The following is a 16,982-nucleotide window of genomic DNA, read 5'->3' as shown; positions in this document are numbered from 1 at the left end:
CCACCTGGGGGATTCTGAGGCGTTCCCAGGCCAAATGAGATACATAATCCCTCCAGTGTGTTCTGAGTCTCCCACCAGTTGGACGTGCCTGGAAAACCTCTAACTGGAGGCACCCAGCAGGATCCTGATCTGAAGTTGATCTGAGTTCTGAGCTCCTCACCCTATCTCTAAGGCTGAGCCCAGACACCCTACGGAGAAAACTAATTTCAGACATTTGTATCTGCAATCTCATTGTTCCGGTCATTACTCAAAGCTCATGACGACAGGTGAGGGTTGGGATGTGGATCGACCAGTGAATTGAGAGCTTTGCCTTCCAGCTCAGCAGCTGGCGCCTTCATCACTGCTAATGCCACACCAAACCACCTGTCCATCTCATGCTCCATTTTACCCTAGATCTTGAACAAGATGCCGGAGATACTTGAACTCCTTTTCTTGGAGCAATAACTCTCTCCCAACCCAGAGGGACCAATCCACCGTTTTCCGGCAGGTTGTTCTGGTACCGAGTACATTTATGAACCACCCTATGCTCAAACATGGTGGTTGTTATGGTGAATCCATGACTCGCACAGAAGTCCAAAAACAAACCACCACTCAGGTTCATATCAGGCAGGCTGTTCCTCTCAATCACCCCCCTGCGGATTTCTCCGTCATTGCCCTCACAAGCGTCGAAGTCCCCAGAAGAACTATAGAGTCCCCTGTCTGTACCCTTTCAGGGACTACCCCCCAGAGACTCCAAGAAGGCCGCGTACTCTGAACTGTTTAAGAGGAAACATACCTGGTGCTGTGAGCTCCTCCGATATCGCAGTCACAGGGCGAGCATCTGTACACTGAGTTTCCCAAACCCCAGAAACCGTCCTGACCACAAAACACGGATAGAAACATATTAAAATATCACATTTTAACTGCATTATTTTCTGCACTTGTAGGCTGTCAAATGTTCCTGTTGCTCATTAATGTAATCAGAGTTCATTCATGTTTTATTAGGAGCAATATTTCAGTATAAACTCAGACCTCCTCAGCAATTTTAATAAGTATTTCTGGTATTTTAAAACAGTTATAGACCTTGGTTTATTGATCTGTTATTGGCCCAAACAAGCAAAGTAAGTGGGCCGGTAGTGAGTGACTGATGAAGGAAGTTAGTACAGCTGTGCAGGTGAATGAGGCACTCCGATGAAAGAGGTCTGAGGGCATCTGGTGGACAGGTAAGGAACAGTTACTGATAGTCTCTGAGGAAGTGTGGATATGGCCGGAGAGGTTGACAGAGAGGCAAAACGTGACACATGGAACATAAACAGTAAAGCCCTTTGGGATAGCTGTGCTGTGTGTGAGGTGTAGTGTGAATCAAAGTCCTGTTGTTTCAGTCAGAAACACTCAGCAGATGTTTGTAGTTTTCGGCAGCAGCCACCAGAGGGCATTAAAAGACATTTTATTTTACAGACTGGTTCTTAAAGGTAAAACCTACCACACATCGATCACACAGCGGTCCAGTTGCCAAATGGTCACACACACAGCTTCCTGTCTGCTGATCACATGTGCCGACACTTCCAAAAACATGACACTGGCACACTGAAACACAAACCATCAGACCAATATGATGAACGAATCAGCATCAGTGTTTCTATAGCAAGAGTCAAAGCAGCAGCTTCATCTCATATTCGTTATCAGGGTTTAACATTAAACATTAACATAAAGGTTCACTGCTGTTTGTTTATAAAAAGACAGAAGAGGTCAAACTAATGTTATTTCTCACCCTGACAGCCGGCGGGGTCGTCCTGTCTCAGATTGAAGAAGCCGTGTTTGCATCGATCGCAGCGCTGACCCTCCACATTTTCTTTACAGATGCACTGACCGCTCAGACCGTCACACAGACCGCCTCCCTGAGAACCGGTTGGGTCACAGTCACACGCTGAAACACAGGAATATCTAAGTGTATCAATCTGATTTTGACCATCAGCTCAGTCAGCTCATTTTGGATCCATATCCACTTTGTACCCAGGTAACCCCAGCATGACCCATGTGGGGCCAACTCAGGCAAACCCACCCATATGGACAATGTGCATGGACCAATATGGAACTCGTGAACAATGTGGATAAAAAATATATGTATATATAAAAAGACTGTGTGCTTGTGACATGCACACATCAGAGGAAATAAATGAAAGCAGCTGAAGCATACGTATGCAGGCGTGCGGGTCCTCTGCTGCTCTCTGTGGATCTCGATACAGAAAAGGTCGACATCGCTCACACTGAGGCCCGGTCCTGTCATTGCGGCAGTCCTCACACACGCCACCACTTCGGCCGCCCGTCGCTTCAAACTGCGCAGGGTCAAAGTGGCAGGAGTCCGAGTGACCGTGACAGTTACATCCTGAAAGAGACAGGAAACACTACAGCATGATTACAAACTAAAAACAAAATTAATCATAGCCTTCATGCTAATTTCCAACAGAGAAATGATATGCTGTCTGTTTTAAAGAAGAAATGGTTCAGTTTTTACTCCTGCAGATGTTCGCTGTGTTTTCTCCTCCAGGCCTCCAGGGAGTGTCGTGGTGAAAGTCCTGACATCTCTCACAGTTCTCTCCGGCTGTATTGTGCTGACAGACACATCGACCGTGAACCTGAAGAGCAGACAACACCTTTACCTGCAGAAATCACCTGGTGCCTCAGGTGTGGACTGGCTGTTTTGTTCCAGTCACAGTTTGATATAAGCAGTTTCAGTCCCTTTCCATAAGTGCTATTTCGTAGGCAACTGGACTTCACCTCTCATCCAAGAGGCTCCTTTGTTCTGAAAAACTTGAAGACGCTTCGGCTCTTGGATGAGAGGTGAAACGTCTTCAAGAAACTCAAGCAAGTGCAGTTGTGTACGATATAGCACTTTAAATTACCATGACCTGGGCTAATGATTAAAAACAGGGACCTCAAACTGCTGCAGGTCCAACGTGTCACAGATTTCACAGGTGCATTGAGATTAAAATCAACCAGTAGATGTGTTTAAATCAGCGTAAAAATTATGCTTGAATGTGTTTAAAGAAGGAATGTCGGTAAATCAGTGAGTTTATCTTGAAGATAATATTCCACCAGTATCTGTTAGTGATGGGATTTCTCGTTCACTTGTGAGAGCCGGTTCTTTGGCTCTCATTCACTTTGAAGAGCCGGTTCAAAGATGCAGTTCGTTCGTTCGTTTTTTTGTTTTGTTTTTGGGGGGGGGGGGGGGGGTTATTGGTGTGTGTGTGTGTGTGTGGAGGGTGGGTGTTAGTGGGTTCAGCGACGAATCGCATTGCTGATTTATCGCATCACATGATCTGGATATTGTAACGTGGACCCAGAATAGACCCTGCACATATAAAGTTAGGTGTAGCCGTAGCAACGCCCTTTATAAACAACAAGCCTGCCAATACAAGCAAGTGCTGACAGTGGGTTAGCTTCCTACCTTTCATTTCTAACTGAGGGGGGGTCATCAACACAACATGAATTAGGAACTCGCTCGTTCACTCTAAAGAGCCGGTTCACTCGTTCACTTCAAAGAGCCGGTTCAAAGACTCGGCTCGTTCGCAAATGTCACATCACTAGTATCTGTTGTCTTCATAGTGAGTGGACATTGTCTCCTTCAGCTCATTAAATCAGACAGACTGATGATGACATCATCGGGTCGGGTCTGGTCTGGTGTTATCTTGTCTTATCTTGTCGTATCATCTTCTCTTAACCACTTCCATACCATGCCAGTCTGGGTGAAGACGTCCCCTCGTCCTCCATCCATGGGCGTACACTGGCTGGCGTGTCCGTTACAGAAGCAGCTACCTCGAACCACCATGTTGTAAAGCGCGTAGTAATATTTGTCCTCAGGGTTCCTGCGCTTTCGACTCAGCAGAGTGTCACCCAACGTGAAGAGACGAGTGAAGTTAATACGAATATTTGTCAAGGTGATCAGATCTGAGGACGGAGGTTAGAGAACATGTTAAACATGTGTTTCTTTCTGTGTTCTTTCTTCATAACAAATAAGGTCTTAAAACACAGCTGACAGCCAATCAGAGAGTGGTTGTCTGTGGTGTGAATATTACCTCACCTTGGATGTTTGGTGCATATGGGTTTTCGATCTCAAAGATGGGATCCAGAGCTTTCAGCACCACCTGGTGGACAAATAGCATAAAACACCTTCTGAATATAAAACAGATTTATAAACACAGTGTTTCCAGGTGTGTTGACCCTCAGGTTGGGAACCTCTGATCTAATTCATTATTGATGATCTTGAGTTTGATTATGACTGAGATACACTCATCTTTGGATTAGGGTTGGAGGATTTAGTGAAAAAAAATATTCTGAGACAGTCTCTTTGTGTGTTTGTGTATTAGTGTGTGTGTGTGTGTGTGTGTGTGTGTGTGTGTGTGTGTGTGTGTGTGTTACCTCTCCATCAGTGGACGGATCTGATCCAGAGTATCTGCTGTCACAGACGACATCATCGATGCTGTCGGCCGGCTGATTGGAAACTGAAGGGAAATGAAGCAAACAATCTTCTGCAAAGTACCGAAAGACTTTCCAGCTTCGTCCGAAATCCTTTGATCGCTCCACCAACATGGCCGCCGGACGGAAACTCTACAGAGATACAGAGCACAGGGAGTGACATCAGAGAATTATTTCTTTTACTTGTTGGATCAAAAGTTAAATGACCCCGTGATGAGTTTCGTTTCAACACAAACAGTAAGATTTCATTTGAGCAGGCGAGTATAAAAGTCAGTGTTTCTTTTACCTTGAAGGTGAGAACCAGATGACTGAACTGGAACACGGTCTCCAGATCCAGCCTGATGCTGACCCGATGAACCCCTGCAGTCGACACATGAGGAATGCAGAGTTACAAAGATGAAATACAAAATGTAATTAATATATTTATTATATATTCAAACCGAGAAAGGTTGCCAAACCTAAACCGATCCTCTCATTTAATGACCTGTAAATTGTCACAAACGCCTTAATTTCCTATTGTCTGGATCACTGCAATGCTCTGTGACTGGACAGTTTTAACCTCTACCATGTTTCAGACTGACCGTTCTCAGACTGCCACCACTTCATTTTTCTCTCAGGGTCAAAGGTTGTGATGACGTTCTCGATGCGGTGGCTGTTGGGGTTGTTATAGCGATTGTACGGCAGCCGAGAGTCACATGTGAAACACTTCTGTTCCTCCTGATGGATGAAGACACATTAAAGATACTGATCAATAATCACCATCATCAATATGTCATACAATCAATATCTGAAACTGTCAGTCTGCTGTTAATCAGGAGGTCACGTTTTCTTTAGCAGCCTCTGACTTTTTGTCCCGTTTCAATACAAGTTAATGTGTTTTGAACAATTTCCTACTATCAGCTTTCACTTCATTAATTATTGATCAGTGATCTGATTGACTCTGTCAGCTCTTAACACTCACTCTTAATTATGTTGAGCTGATGTGTGAACAACAAGAATTGTGACAACACAATAAATGCTGTAGGTGGTGAAGATAAGACTGAATAAGAATTCTACAGTGTTGAGAATAGTTTATTTTTTTGTAGAGAGAATTTATTTATTTACTTTTTCCAGCTACATCGGGTGAGAGGCAGGGTACACCCTGGACAGGTCACCAGACTATCGCAGGGCTGACACATAGAGACAGACAACCATTCACACTCACATTCACACCTACGGACAATTTAGAGTTACCAATTAACCTAGTCCCCAATCTGCATGTCTTTGGACTGTGGGAGGAAGCCGGAGTGCCCGGAGAGAACCCACGCTGACACGGGGAGAACATAGAGAATATTTTTATTTTTATAAATATTACAGTGAAGAGAATTTTTTTTACATTGTAGAAAATATTTTGTTATGTGTAGACGATATTAAAATTTATTTTCTTTCAGTGCAGAGAATATTTAGTTATTTATACAGTGTAGAGAATATTTTTATTTTTTTATGAATTTTACAGTGTGGATAATATTTTTTATTTTTTTAGAAATTTTACACTGTAGAGAATATTTTTTCATAAATATTACAGTAAAGATTTTTTTTTACATTGTAGAAAATATTTTGTTATTTTGTTAGTTATTTATACAGTGTAGAGAATATTTTTATTTTTTTATGAATTTTACAGTGTAGAGAATATTTTTTATTTTTATAAATTTTACAGTGAGGAGACTATTTTTTATTTTTTATAAATTTTACAGTGCAGAGATTTTTTTTACATTGTAGAAAATATTTTGTTATGTGTAGACAATATTAACATTTATTTTCTCTCAGTGCATTATTATTATATTATTATTACAATATTATTATTGCATTATATTATTAGTATTTTTTGTTATTTATACAGTGTAGTGAATATTTTTGTTTTTATGAATTTTACAGTGTAGAGAATATTTATTTATTTTTATATATTTTACAGTGTAATGAATATTTTTATCTTTATGAATTTACCAGTGCATAGAATATTTTATTATTTCTTAAACAGTGCAGAGAATTTTTTTTTTACATTGTAAAGAATGTTTTGTTATATGTAGACAATATTTTCATTTATTTTTTTTCTCCAGTGTAGAGAATATTTAAGGAATTTCTTTTACAGTGCATATATATTTCTTGCATTTATTATATTTAGTGTAAAATTTCTTTATTTGTATTGTCCTGTCATGTAAGGAATATTTTTATTTTTTATTTTTTTCAGTGTAGAGAATAGAAGTCACATTTTAGCAGAAAACAGAGGAGGATGCGCAGTCATCTCATCTGATGGCACAGAGTTAAGAGTACAGAACAATAAAGAAAAGCAATGAACAGAAAAGTACAATAAAAAAACAGAAAAGCAAAGAACATAAAACAACAATTAAAAAAACAGTAAAGAAGAGAAAAGAACCATAAAGAACAGAAATGTAAAGAAAAGAGAGAACAATAAAGAACAGTGAAGACCAGAAAAGAAGAGTTGAGAACAGAACAGTGAATAGCAGTTCTAAAAAAAAACTTTCTGTGAAGGAATAAAGGTTAAACAGAATGAGGAGATGACAGAGGAGGACTGGAGGAGCAGGGAAAAGAAAGAAGGAAAAATGCAGTAATGAATAGAAAAGATTCCTCGGGGTGGGAAGAACAGCGTCAGATAATAAAGTGACAGATCAGAACATGTTTCAGTATGAAAGTCTGAGTACGAGCCAGAAACACATCAATCAGCCAGAGAACACAAAGAAACCAGAGGAAGAAAAGATGGAGCGAGAGAACAGAGTTCAGCTGAACTTATAGACCTTTATATACCCTCAGCTCGTCATACAACACCCCCTCCACCCGCCTATAGACTCTGACCTCCAGGTATCCGATGATACAGTAGTTCTGTGGTCCGTCCAGACCGCAGGTGGATGAAGCTGACAGCTGAGCTGCTCGACCCACCATCAGGTCACCAAGCTGCGGGTTGCAGGAGCCACCAGGACACTGGTCCTGGGGGTCCTGGGGGTCCTGGAGCTGAGCTGCTGGAAGAAAAACTGCAGAGGGACGGCTGGTTTAAATTCTGATAGAGATCTTAAATCTGTCTGCGTGAATTTTAACGTAACGTGTTTAAATTGTTTCAACAGACATGAAGAATATTTCTAACTGATGAAATAATAAGAAATAAAAAAACATCTATGAATCTGTGGCTTGAATACTTTATTCAGTGGAGACAGAGAGCTTCAACTAAGAGCTGCAATAACAGCAAGTCTATGAGAAAATATATGCAGTGTATATGTTAAATAAGAGAGTCTATACTGTGATAGTGTCAGACAGGCTGCAGGATCTTCCTTTAAAAAAGAACATATACGTTCAGCTGTCACAGCTAAGACATGTTTTCCACCAGGATAAAGACGTCATTATACTTAGTAGTCTAATTAAGACTAATAGCATATCGTATTGTTTGTGGAACAAGAAATTTTCGGGAACAGACTGAGAGGAAAAACAAGTGACAACAGGTAGGAGAATCCTCTATCAGAGTTCAACAAGTGATCACACGTCTAAAGACACTTCCTCTGCTGACAGGGCAAAGTTTAATACCAAGGTATCAGACTGATTCTGCCCATGTCTGCGCACCTGATACAACCTGGATCAGTCCATCTGGATCAGTCCACCTGATAAAGCCTACAGGGGTCAATACACTGCCTGTCTACCTCCTCTCTTTCTCCTCTCCTCTCTTCTCTTCTCTTCTCCTTCCTTCCTTCCTTCCTTCCTTCCTTTCCTTTTAGGAGCCAGGTTTAAATGATGAGACAGAAATGTGGTGGTGAATAGAACTTATTAGAATAAACTTTATTTACAACTCACCTATAAAGAAGATGAAGATCATGTTGTGCTGCTGGTCTCTGGTGGATTCTGATGGGCTCTGCTCTTCAGTGGACTCTGTTGGACCCCGATGGACTCTGGTGGACCCCGACAGACTTTGGTTTCTGGTGGGCTCTTTCACTGTCTCCAGTGGAGCACAAAAACAGTTCTTGAACAGGTAATGATGCGATAAAATGTACAATTCATTGTTTGGCAGCTGATCTGAGGCCAGGGGCCTCATTCAGAAAACTGTGTTGAGGATTTACGCATAAAGTGGCTTACAGAAAACACAGACAGTCTTGATGTACAAAAATATCATGATTTATAACATAGTGCACACGCATGTCCCTTCCTGGTTTCTCCTTGGTGCACATGAGCAAGTGTCCTGTCCCCATATCTCCCACCCTTTAAATGCCCATAGTTGCCTTTAAAGTTGCTGGGGCAGCTGCATGACCTGCCCTCTAGCTACATGACTTGCCCACCATACCTGCACATCAGTCCATGATCAGCCCTAGCCCAAGTTAGCAATTAGCTAGCTATGAAGTATTACATTAAAAGAGAGGTGGTTAAGGTTAGAGTGTAGGTAAAAGGAAGGCTACATCTTGTTACTTATGCTAATGCTAACTTAGGGATTAGCTAACATTAGCTATTAAGTATTCTGTTAAAAGAGAGGCGGTTAAAGTTAGAATAAGGGTACTGGGAAGTAGTGTTGTTTTTGGCGGCCTGTTTTAATTTTAATTTTAGTCTAGTCTTTGTGTCAAACTGTCATTTTAGTTTTTATTAGTTTTAGTCACGTTAATACTCTTTTTTTGTCTAGTCAAGTTTCAGTCAACTAACAGTCTGAGCATTTTAGTCTTATTTTAGTCAGAATAATCCAGGACTATTTTCGTCTCGTTTTAGTCGATGAAAACTGATGACATTTTAGTCTAGTTTTAGTCAATGAAAATTGTATTTTAGTCTCTTTTTAGTAATGCAATTCTATTATACCCAGTCAATATAGTATAAGTAGGTCTACCTAGTATAATATAACCAAACCAAAACTTTCTTTTCTAAATTAGCTCCTAGTTAGAGCTAAATATATATTTATTTATATAACGGTTAGTTCGGACCGAGTAATTTGATTGGATGAGAGGCATTGCGTGAGTGCTGATATAGAGTATAACATCACTGGGACTTGTAACAGTAAAATCACTCCACTCACAGGTGTTATAAGTAAGGGATAATGTATAATGAGCCGGGGAATACTGGGAAAATAACTCCCGACAGGGGAATAGAACCCTGACGCGCACCCTGCCCTGCCGGCAACGGCTGAATCTCCTTGTCAGGGCAGCGTCCCTAGCAACGCTGGGCTACATAGCAACGGTCATTACACAGTATTATCAGACCTCTGAATGCTGCGACTGACCAATCAGAATACAGCATTTAATAGAGCCGTGTAATAAATATAAATACAGCCGTTAATTAACCAACTGTCACACTCGCTACATTGACGCAAACTGACACTAGCGTTACACCAAGAAGATGGATATTTTCCCCCAAATTACATTTGAATTAAATTATGAGTGGTTGTCAGGAGAGGACGAGGAAAAGGAAAGTCAGGACTGTTTGTGTAACATCAGCCGACCTCAACAAACTGGAGAGGAGCAAAAATTAACTAATTAATTAATTTTTTTTAGCAGAGCTACATAACATACTTAAATAATTTATTTCATCACCTTTTGTTAACATTTCCTTACTCAGCATTGCTGTTTAAGCTGTTGTTGAACTGTTGTATAAAAGCAATATCACATGAGAGCGAGTGATGTACTGTATATCGTCTAGGGCTGTCAACCAATATTCTAAATTCGAATTTAAATTCGAATTTGAAAAAAAAATGGACCTTTGAATGTGAAAATTGATATTCGATTGTGGAGAAAAAAAAACACCACTGCAGCTGTCCTCTTTGCGAGTGGGCGTTGGCATCAGACGCGTATTTCTCCACCCTGTTCGACAAGCGGTTCTGCTCCCAGCTGTTGTCTCCGTCACCCGGCTTGACACATTCGCTCACGGCTCGCGCAGAAAATAGACCAGACGCCGAAACGATCGCTGCAGGGTGCGAGCCGGTCACGGTCCGGTGCTTTGAGGCTATTCGCAGCGCTTCCACGGGCGGTGTGGCCACGGGTCAGAGAGGGGGGGCGAGCGAGAGGTCCGCGGTCGTTTATAACGTAATGTTATAGATAATTGTTTTATGTGTTTTAATGTGTAGGTATGTAAATGTTTTCAAAGATGTTTATGTTGAAATAAAAAGTAGTTATGTTTCCTTGTATTAATACATATACAAGTATGTTTCCTTGCATTAGTTTGCCCTCTTGTGGAAATAATGCGGGAAAAAAAAATATTCGAATGGTTCGAACCTATGAGTTATTTTTAGAAGGAATATTCGAACGTCATTTTTGAGCAATTTTGACAGCCCTAATATCGTCACAGCTGTAATCCGTCTGCGCAGTGCGACGCACAGCCTAGGAAACAGAAATACTGCAAAATAATAATAACAACGCGACTAAACATTGTAATGTTATTTCGTCTCGTCTCGTTTTGGTCAGCGAAAATGAAGAGACATTTTAGCAGAGGTTTTATTTTGTAAACCACATTTAGTCTCGTTTTTATTCATCAACAATATTGCATTATATATTTAATTATAGTTATCGTCACATGACCACCATTTACATTGCGTCTCGTCTTGTTTTCGTCACGTGATAAAGGTTCGTTGACGACGATATTTAGTCATACTTTTCGTTGACGAACACTACTGGGAAGGTTGCAGCTCATTATTTATGCTAATGCTAACTTAGCAGTTCGCTAGCTATCAAGTATTGCATTAAAAGAGAGGTGGTTAAGGTTAGGGTAAGGGTAATAGGAAGGGTACATCTCATTAGTTGCGTTTACATATTCATATAGGCCTAAGCCCCACGCTCAATATTTGTTTTACGGCACAGATCAAGGTCAGTTTCATCAATCTGATGGCAGTATTGATCATCTGCTTAAAAAAGTGCAGGAATATGTCCTGCTGTGACAAAAAGAAAGGGGGTTTCGGGGGGTTTCCCCCAAGGAAAAATTAGAAAATCCACACAACGAAATCCTTTTTTCATGCAATTTCATACAGAAACAGGTAATAGATAATAGACGGGTGCATTACATTAGCGTATCTCATCATGTTCGTGTGTAGTAGGACACGTATTAGAACTACGCTTTTCTTCTTGCCTCGTTTTTTTCTTAAAGAAATTCAGCAGAGTCATCTAACAAAAAAAACTGCTAAATTAGGGATTAACTAACGTTAGCTATTAAGTGTTACGTTAAAAGAGAGGTGGTTTAACTTAGGGTATGGGGAAATGGAAAGCTACATCTCGTTACTTATGCTACTGATAAATTAGGGATTAGCTAGCTAGGGGATATTACATTAAAAGATGCATAATTAAGGTTAAAGTAAGGGTAATAGGAAGGGTATTTCGTTACTTATGCTAATGCTAAATTAGAGATTAGCTAACATTAGCAATGAATTATAATAATAATTATAATTAATTAATTATTTCATTTCATTTCATTAATTATAATGATTAAGGTTCGCACAAAGGTAATGAGAAGGATAAACGTCATTACTTATGCTAACGCTAAGGTGGCAATTAGCTAGCTATGAAGTCTTACGTTAAAAGAGAGGTGGTCAGGGTTAGGGTAAGGTAATGGAAAGGCTAGGTCTCGTTACTTATAAAGTTAATCACGTCTTCATGCATGTATTGAATGAATTTTAAAGTGGATTATTGCTGCATTTGCTCTCATTTACTGACTACAGTGTAGCATTGTAGCAGGGTTCAGATAACCATCAGGTTGGTGGGTTTGTCTTTGTACTAGTGGTGGGCGTGGTTTGAAAGGTAAGCTACAAATGAAGTGTGTCTGCAACTACAAGTCTCGCGGGATTGCTGGTGCTACAGCTGAAGAGGAACTGGGCATAATTAAAAGAAAATAAGACTTGTTTTGTGAAAAAATAAGTTGTAAAACTAGTAAGTGAGTGGTGTTACTTTTCTTCCATACCTTGTTTTTTATTTTTTATTTTTTAGAAACAACACATCACACCCATACACAGGAGCATGGTGGTGGCACTAGTCTCAATTATATTTATAGGAGTGTGAGTGTAGAAATCAGTGGTGTGTGATGCATCAGTGGACGACGTGTGTAAGGGTGCAGAGAAAAAAAATGTGATATTATGTTTACATGATTCATTCTTGTAAATGTATATGTATAGATATATTCCAGATATATAATGAGTCTGACACAAGCTATTCGTGGACCAGGACATAAAATAGTATCTCCTTCCCACCACCACAGCAGTAAACTGTGAACCCTGAAGGGACTGATGAACTTTAACGGGAATGTTTGGGCCTCAGCAGTAATTGTGGGGATTTACTGAACTTCAGTGTGTTTCTGTTTCTGAGCTCTGAGTACAATCTGCACCTGCATTTCAGGTGAGAAGTTTGAAAAACAGATCCGTTAACATTAATAGCAGAGATGAATATCTGCTGCTCTTATCGTTGGTAAACCTCTGACTGAAGCACACACGTTATACTAACTATAAAGTACACACTGCTCAGATGCTGACAATTCATCATCTGGGCAAATGAAAACATGGAGTTAATGCACTGTTCAGTTTTTTACAAGCGGAAAATATTATGAGTGTGTGTTAACCTTTATTCAAACTGTGGACACCGTCATTTTTAACATGTGTTACATTATCAGATTTGGATTTATCGTGTTAAATCAGGGGAGTCATTCATAAATATCTATTGCATTACATATAGAAATATCCTCACATGCTGTCCTACTTCAACACACTCATCTACTGTAAATCTGAAGTCATTGTTCCATGATGACGACTCCTCCTACTCTCACAATGCAAACATGACACACATACTGTCAGACTGTGTTACTAGAGATAGTTCACTACACCTCAGAGCTAGACCTGATCTCTAACATCTACCTCAGAATAAATGTTCAATCTTTGAAGTTATCTCTAACATCTACCAAAGAATAAATGTTATCAGTGAGCTGATCTGAAAGCAATTTTACAGGAATCTCATGAGTCTCTTAATAGTAACCCAGCGGCCAGCCCGCAGGACCTCACAAGGTGATTTTTGATGACTGATATGTAAGACAGCTGCTTTATGTGGTTTCATCATATGAACTATCTTTCAGAAAACTATGCCCCCTGTGGTACCAACAATGCTGACCACTTCAAGAGATAAGCACCACAACAGTCTCAATAGAAGCTTCTGTCAGACAAAAACACACAAATAAACAGTTATAAACCTATGAAGCCTTATCACAATTCACACATCCATATTTTCCAGACGAGGTCCAGACGATCTAAATCCAGTGAAATAAGTGTCCAAACACATTATTACATCCATGGATATCATCCACAAACTGCTGTTGTATCGTTCCAAAAAATCATATTCCTTCACATGTGATCCATAATTTCTCCTGTTTGCATATCAACAAACCAGACTGCGGGCAGCCATGATGGAGGTAGACTCCTGGCCTTTTGATTGACACCTCATTTGAGCCAATAGGAGCCTTCCAAGGCTGTTGCTATGGCCTCCATAGAGTGTGCCAGGGCTGACGTCAAAACCTGGAAGTTTAGCATTGTGCTGGTTCCCGGAAGAGAAAGTGAATGTGATTTTTGCATTGCGTTTTGGATTATGTCAGAAAATAAGCTCTGTGGCTAACACAAGTTTATGATACTTACAGGTTTTGTTCAGCGAGATAATCTTCACATATGAACACCTTTCATTCCGCATTTGAAGCTTAAATGCGATCGCCAGAAGTAAAAAGCTAACGTTAGGCTTTAACGGACTACATGACTACTCCACGGTCGCATGACTCTTGACGTCACCGCCACTAAGCTTTCAACTGATTTCGGCCACTTTATTTTAAAAACATTGTATAATGGGGAAATCAGACTGTTTCAGCTAAATAAGAAGCTGTAATGGCGGACTGCCAGCACTCTCGCCTGTCTGGGGGTGATGACATTTAATGTCCTACAGGGTTTGTAGTCGTATTGAGCAACTTGTTAGCAACCGCCTTTTTTATGACACGTAAAAGCTTCAAAATTCACAAGTAGGGTATTTACTGACTTGTTTTATGTCGTAGAACAAAACCTGAAACTCGCTTAAGCTTTTGTTAACAACAGACCTTACTTGAGGCATTTTACCATTTTACCCATTCAAAAAACGTATTGACTTTTAGACGAGAGAACCGGAAGTGCTAAAAGCGCTAACGGAGTTCCGGGTTTACTGGCACACTCTATAGCCAACCAGGGCCTGAGCTGAAGAGACGTGCATCACTGATATTTCTGAGGTCTAAAGGCATTGATAATGGGCCTACAATGTCTTGTACTCAATCAGTATGTTTACATGACATGAGAGAAAATAGATCTATTGTGTTAGTCCGACTAAAACCTGACTTTTAAAACACATGGAAACTTGTTAGTCCAACTGAAATCATACTGAATCAAACACTAACACACCCAAATAATGTGACTGAGAGTCATTTTACTCCTGCATGTATGCAGTCAATTAGACCCAAACTGGCCGAGGCACTCACACTGCGCATACTCCACAGTTTCTGGCCCGGGCTTTACTCCAGAAGTTTAATAGCATTAAATACGAAATCTGCAGCATCTTTTTTCATGAAAATATTCAGGCAAAGATATAAAACCTTTCATTTCAGTGTGCTGAAACTTACAGATATCAATGACAGAAGAACTTACAGTGATTCTGACTGTTGGGGAAAAATCTTCAGTGTTATCTTTCAAATGAGACGATGCATGTAGATGTACTACATGAAGCAAGAACAGCTTTCATTTTACTTTGAGTATACCTTGGAAATGCATTTTAGGTGAATTTTACAGGATCATGAAGTGTCCTAAAGGACCCTTAGAACCTCACCCATGACCATTTAAGGTTCTGTGCTGAAATACATTGAGAAATAACAAGACAGTTGTCTTCCTTCCAAACAGTGTGAACGATCAACAGACTTAAAACAGTTAGGTGTAGTTTGTAATGTGCAGTTTTGAGATGTGTGAGACATAAAGGTGTGGAGAGTTTAGCTCTGTAATGAAGACAGGCAGCGTCATCTCCTCCAGGGTTGTCTTTAACTGCATATTTGAGGGTTATGTACTAGAAGGTGTTGGTTTTGAATCACTTGAGCTTCAGAACACATGCAAGTATTATTTTACTCCCTTTTCACAGCTTTTCCAGCCCCTTTCTGCTCTGTTGTTCTGCTCTCTACCTTTAATGTGACATGAACAGTGTTTCTCCACACCAGCACCACCAAAATATTTTATTTCTGACTAGAGAGACCAAAGTCATTCACTCTGTAAATGTACAATAATGATGTAGTATGTCATAAAGATGGGTGGCTCTATCTTTCTGCAGCTTGTGTCTATTCATGTAAATGTTGGTACAGACTGGAATGTAGCTATCGTGTTTAAAACTGGGGCTCTGGCTCAGGCCCCTGCTTGAAAATGACATGCCCAAAATGAAATGAAATGAGTTTATCTCTGCAAACATCACTAGCAAACTTGATATCATAATAAAGGTAACATTTGTGATATTTGATAGAGAGGTGCCAGCATTGACACAGATGTTACTGGTTCAACAACGAAGTAAGACAAAATGTATGAAAGATTTCATCTCTGCATAACAAAACTTTAGACCTTACAAATGAATATGTCTTTGGAGTTATGCACTTGCAGCTCAAAACCTTTCACACACTAACACTGTCATGACATCTGAATATAACTTGTGCATAGACAGATGCTAAAAAGTGAAGCAGAACAAAATTAGAGAGGTTTTGTAAAGGCACGTAAAGGTCAAAATACCAAACTGGCCACTGTGGGTACATTTGTGCACCATCTGTGCTGCCATGTAAGGCTGACCCCTCAAAAGTTAGAGATTCAAATTGTCAGTCAGAGACCCCTCAGTTGACTAAGATTGCGTCAGGTCGAGCAGTTGTTTTTGTTGTTTGTTTTTTGTCAAGTCTGTCTCCTGTGCTGTGTATTTCGGAGTGAGCACTTTTGACTTTCACACTACTCTTTGGCACAAACAGCTGACAGACAGATGTGATGCAGAGGCGCAGAGAAGTCACTTTACGGCTCCAAGACAACATTCCCTTTTCTCTTTCCTTCTCCTTGAAGTGGTGAATTTACAGCTCACAGCAACTGACCTTTTGCTAAGCCCCGCCCCTTTGTTAGAGCAAGCATGGAACCCACACTGTAACTAACAGCACTCCCTGAAGAAATATTATCATATTTGGAAAACTGAACCAGTGATTCCAGAGAGAAGCAGACAGAGGGGTCTACAGTCTGTGTTTGAAGGATATATCCAGGATGTCAAACTGACTCAGCCGCAACAACAGGTTAAAAAGACAAAGATAGTTAGAAGCTAAAGCCGAACTATAGGCTACAGATCACAGTGTAAAAGTGAACCACCACATCACTGCTGATCGCCACACAAGACAATGAATATAAAGGGAAACTTTGCTGATACTGAACCAGCTGTGTGGCATCGCAGTGTGTGCAGATGAGCGGTGTTTGGCTTCACTCAGCACCCGGACCTCTGCCCCTGGACGGGCAGGGATCTCTGGGTGAAGTCAAACAACCTTCA

The 16,982-nt window shown here is 40.3% G+C and overlaps 1 protein-coding gene across 1 annotated transcript in view; it reads right to left on the bottom strand.

Annotated features, from left to right (window-relative positions):
• The window catches only part of lamb4 (laminin, beta 4), a 39,009-nt gene that overhangs the window by 17,906 nt on the left and 4,121 nt on the right, over positions 1 to 16,982 (bottom strand). Inside the window, exons 4-15 of the mRNA XM_049574932.1 lie at positions 8,290 to 8,427; positions 7,306 to 7,481; positions 5,037 to 5,172; positions 4,742 to 4,815; positions 4,399 to 4,587; positions 4,061 to 4,124; positions 3,713 to 3,927; positions 2,495 to 2,615; positions 2,177 to 2,365; positions 1,751 to 1,906; positions 1,463 to 1,566; positions 776 to 855 (exon numbers count right to left, since the gene is read on the bottom strand). Coding sequence (XP_049430889.1) covers positions 776 to 855; positions 1,463 to 1,566; positions 1,751 to 1,906; positions 2,177 to 2,365; positions 2,495 to 2,615; positions 3,713 to 3,927; positions 4,061 to 4,124; positions 4,399 to 4,587; positions 4,742 to 4,815; positions 5,037 to 5,172; positions 7,306 to 7,481; positions 8,290 to 8,427 — 1,642 coding nt within the window. The remainder of the gene's footprint in view (positions 1 to 775; positions 856 to 1,462; positions 1,567 to 1,750; positions 1,907 to 2,176; positions 2,366 to 2,494; positions 2,616 to 3,712; positions 3,928 to 4,060; positions 4,125 to 4,398; positions 4,588 to 4,741; positions 4,816 to 5,036; positions 5,173 to 7,305; positions 7,482 to 8,289; positions 8,428 to 16,982) is intronic.

The sequence above is a fragment of the Epinephelus fuscoguttatus genome, linkage group LG4 (genome assembly GCF_011397635.1).
Source record: "Epinephelus fuscoguttatus linkage group LG4, E.fuscoguttatus.final_Chr_v1".
Taxonomy (NCBI): Eukaryota; Metazoa; Chordata; class Actinopteri; order Perciformes; family Serranidae; genus Epinephelus; species Epinephelus fuscoguttatus.
This window is presented reverse-complemented; position numbering and strand designations above follow the sequence as displayed.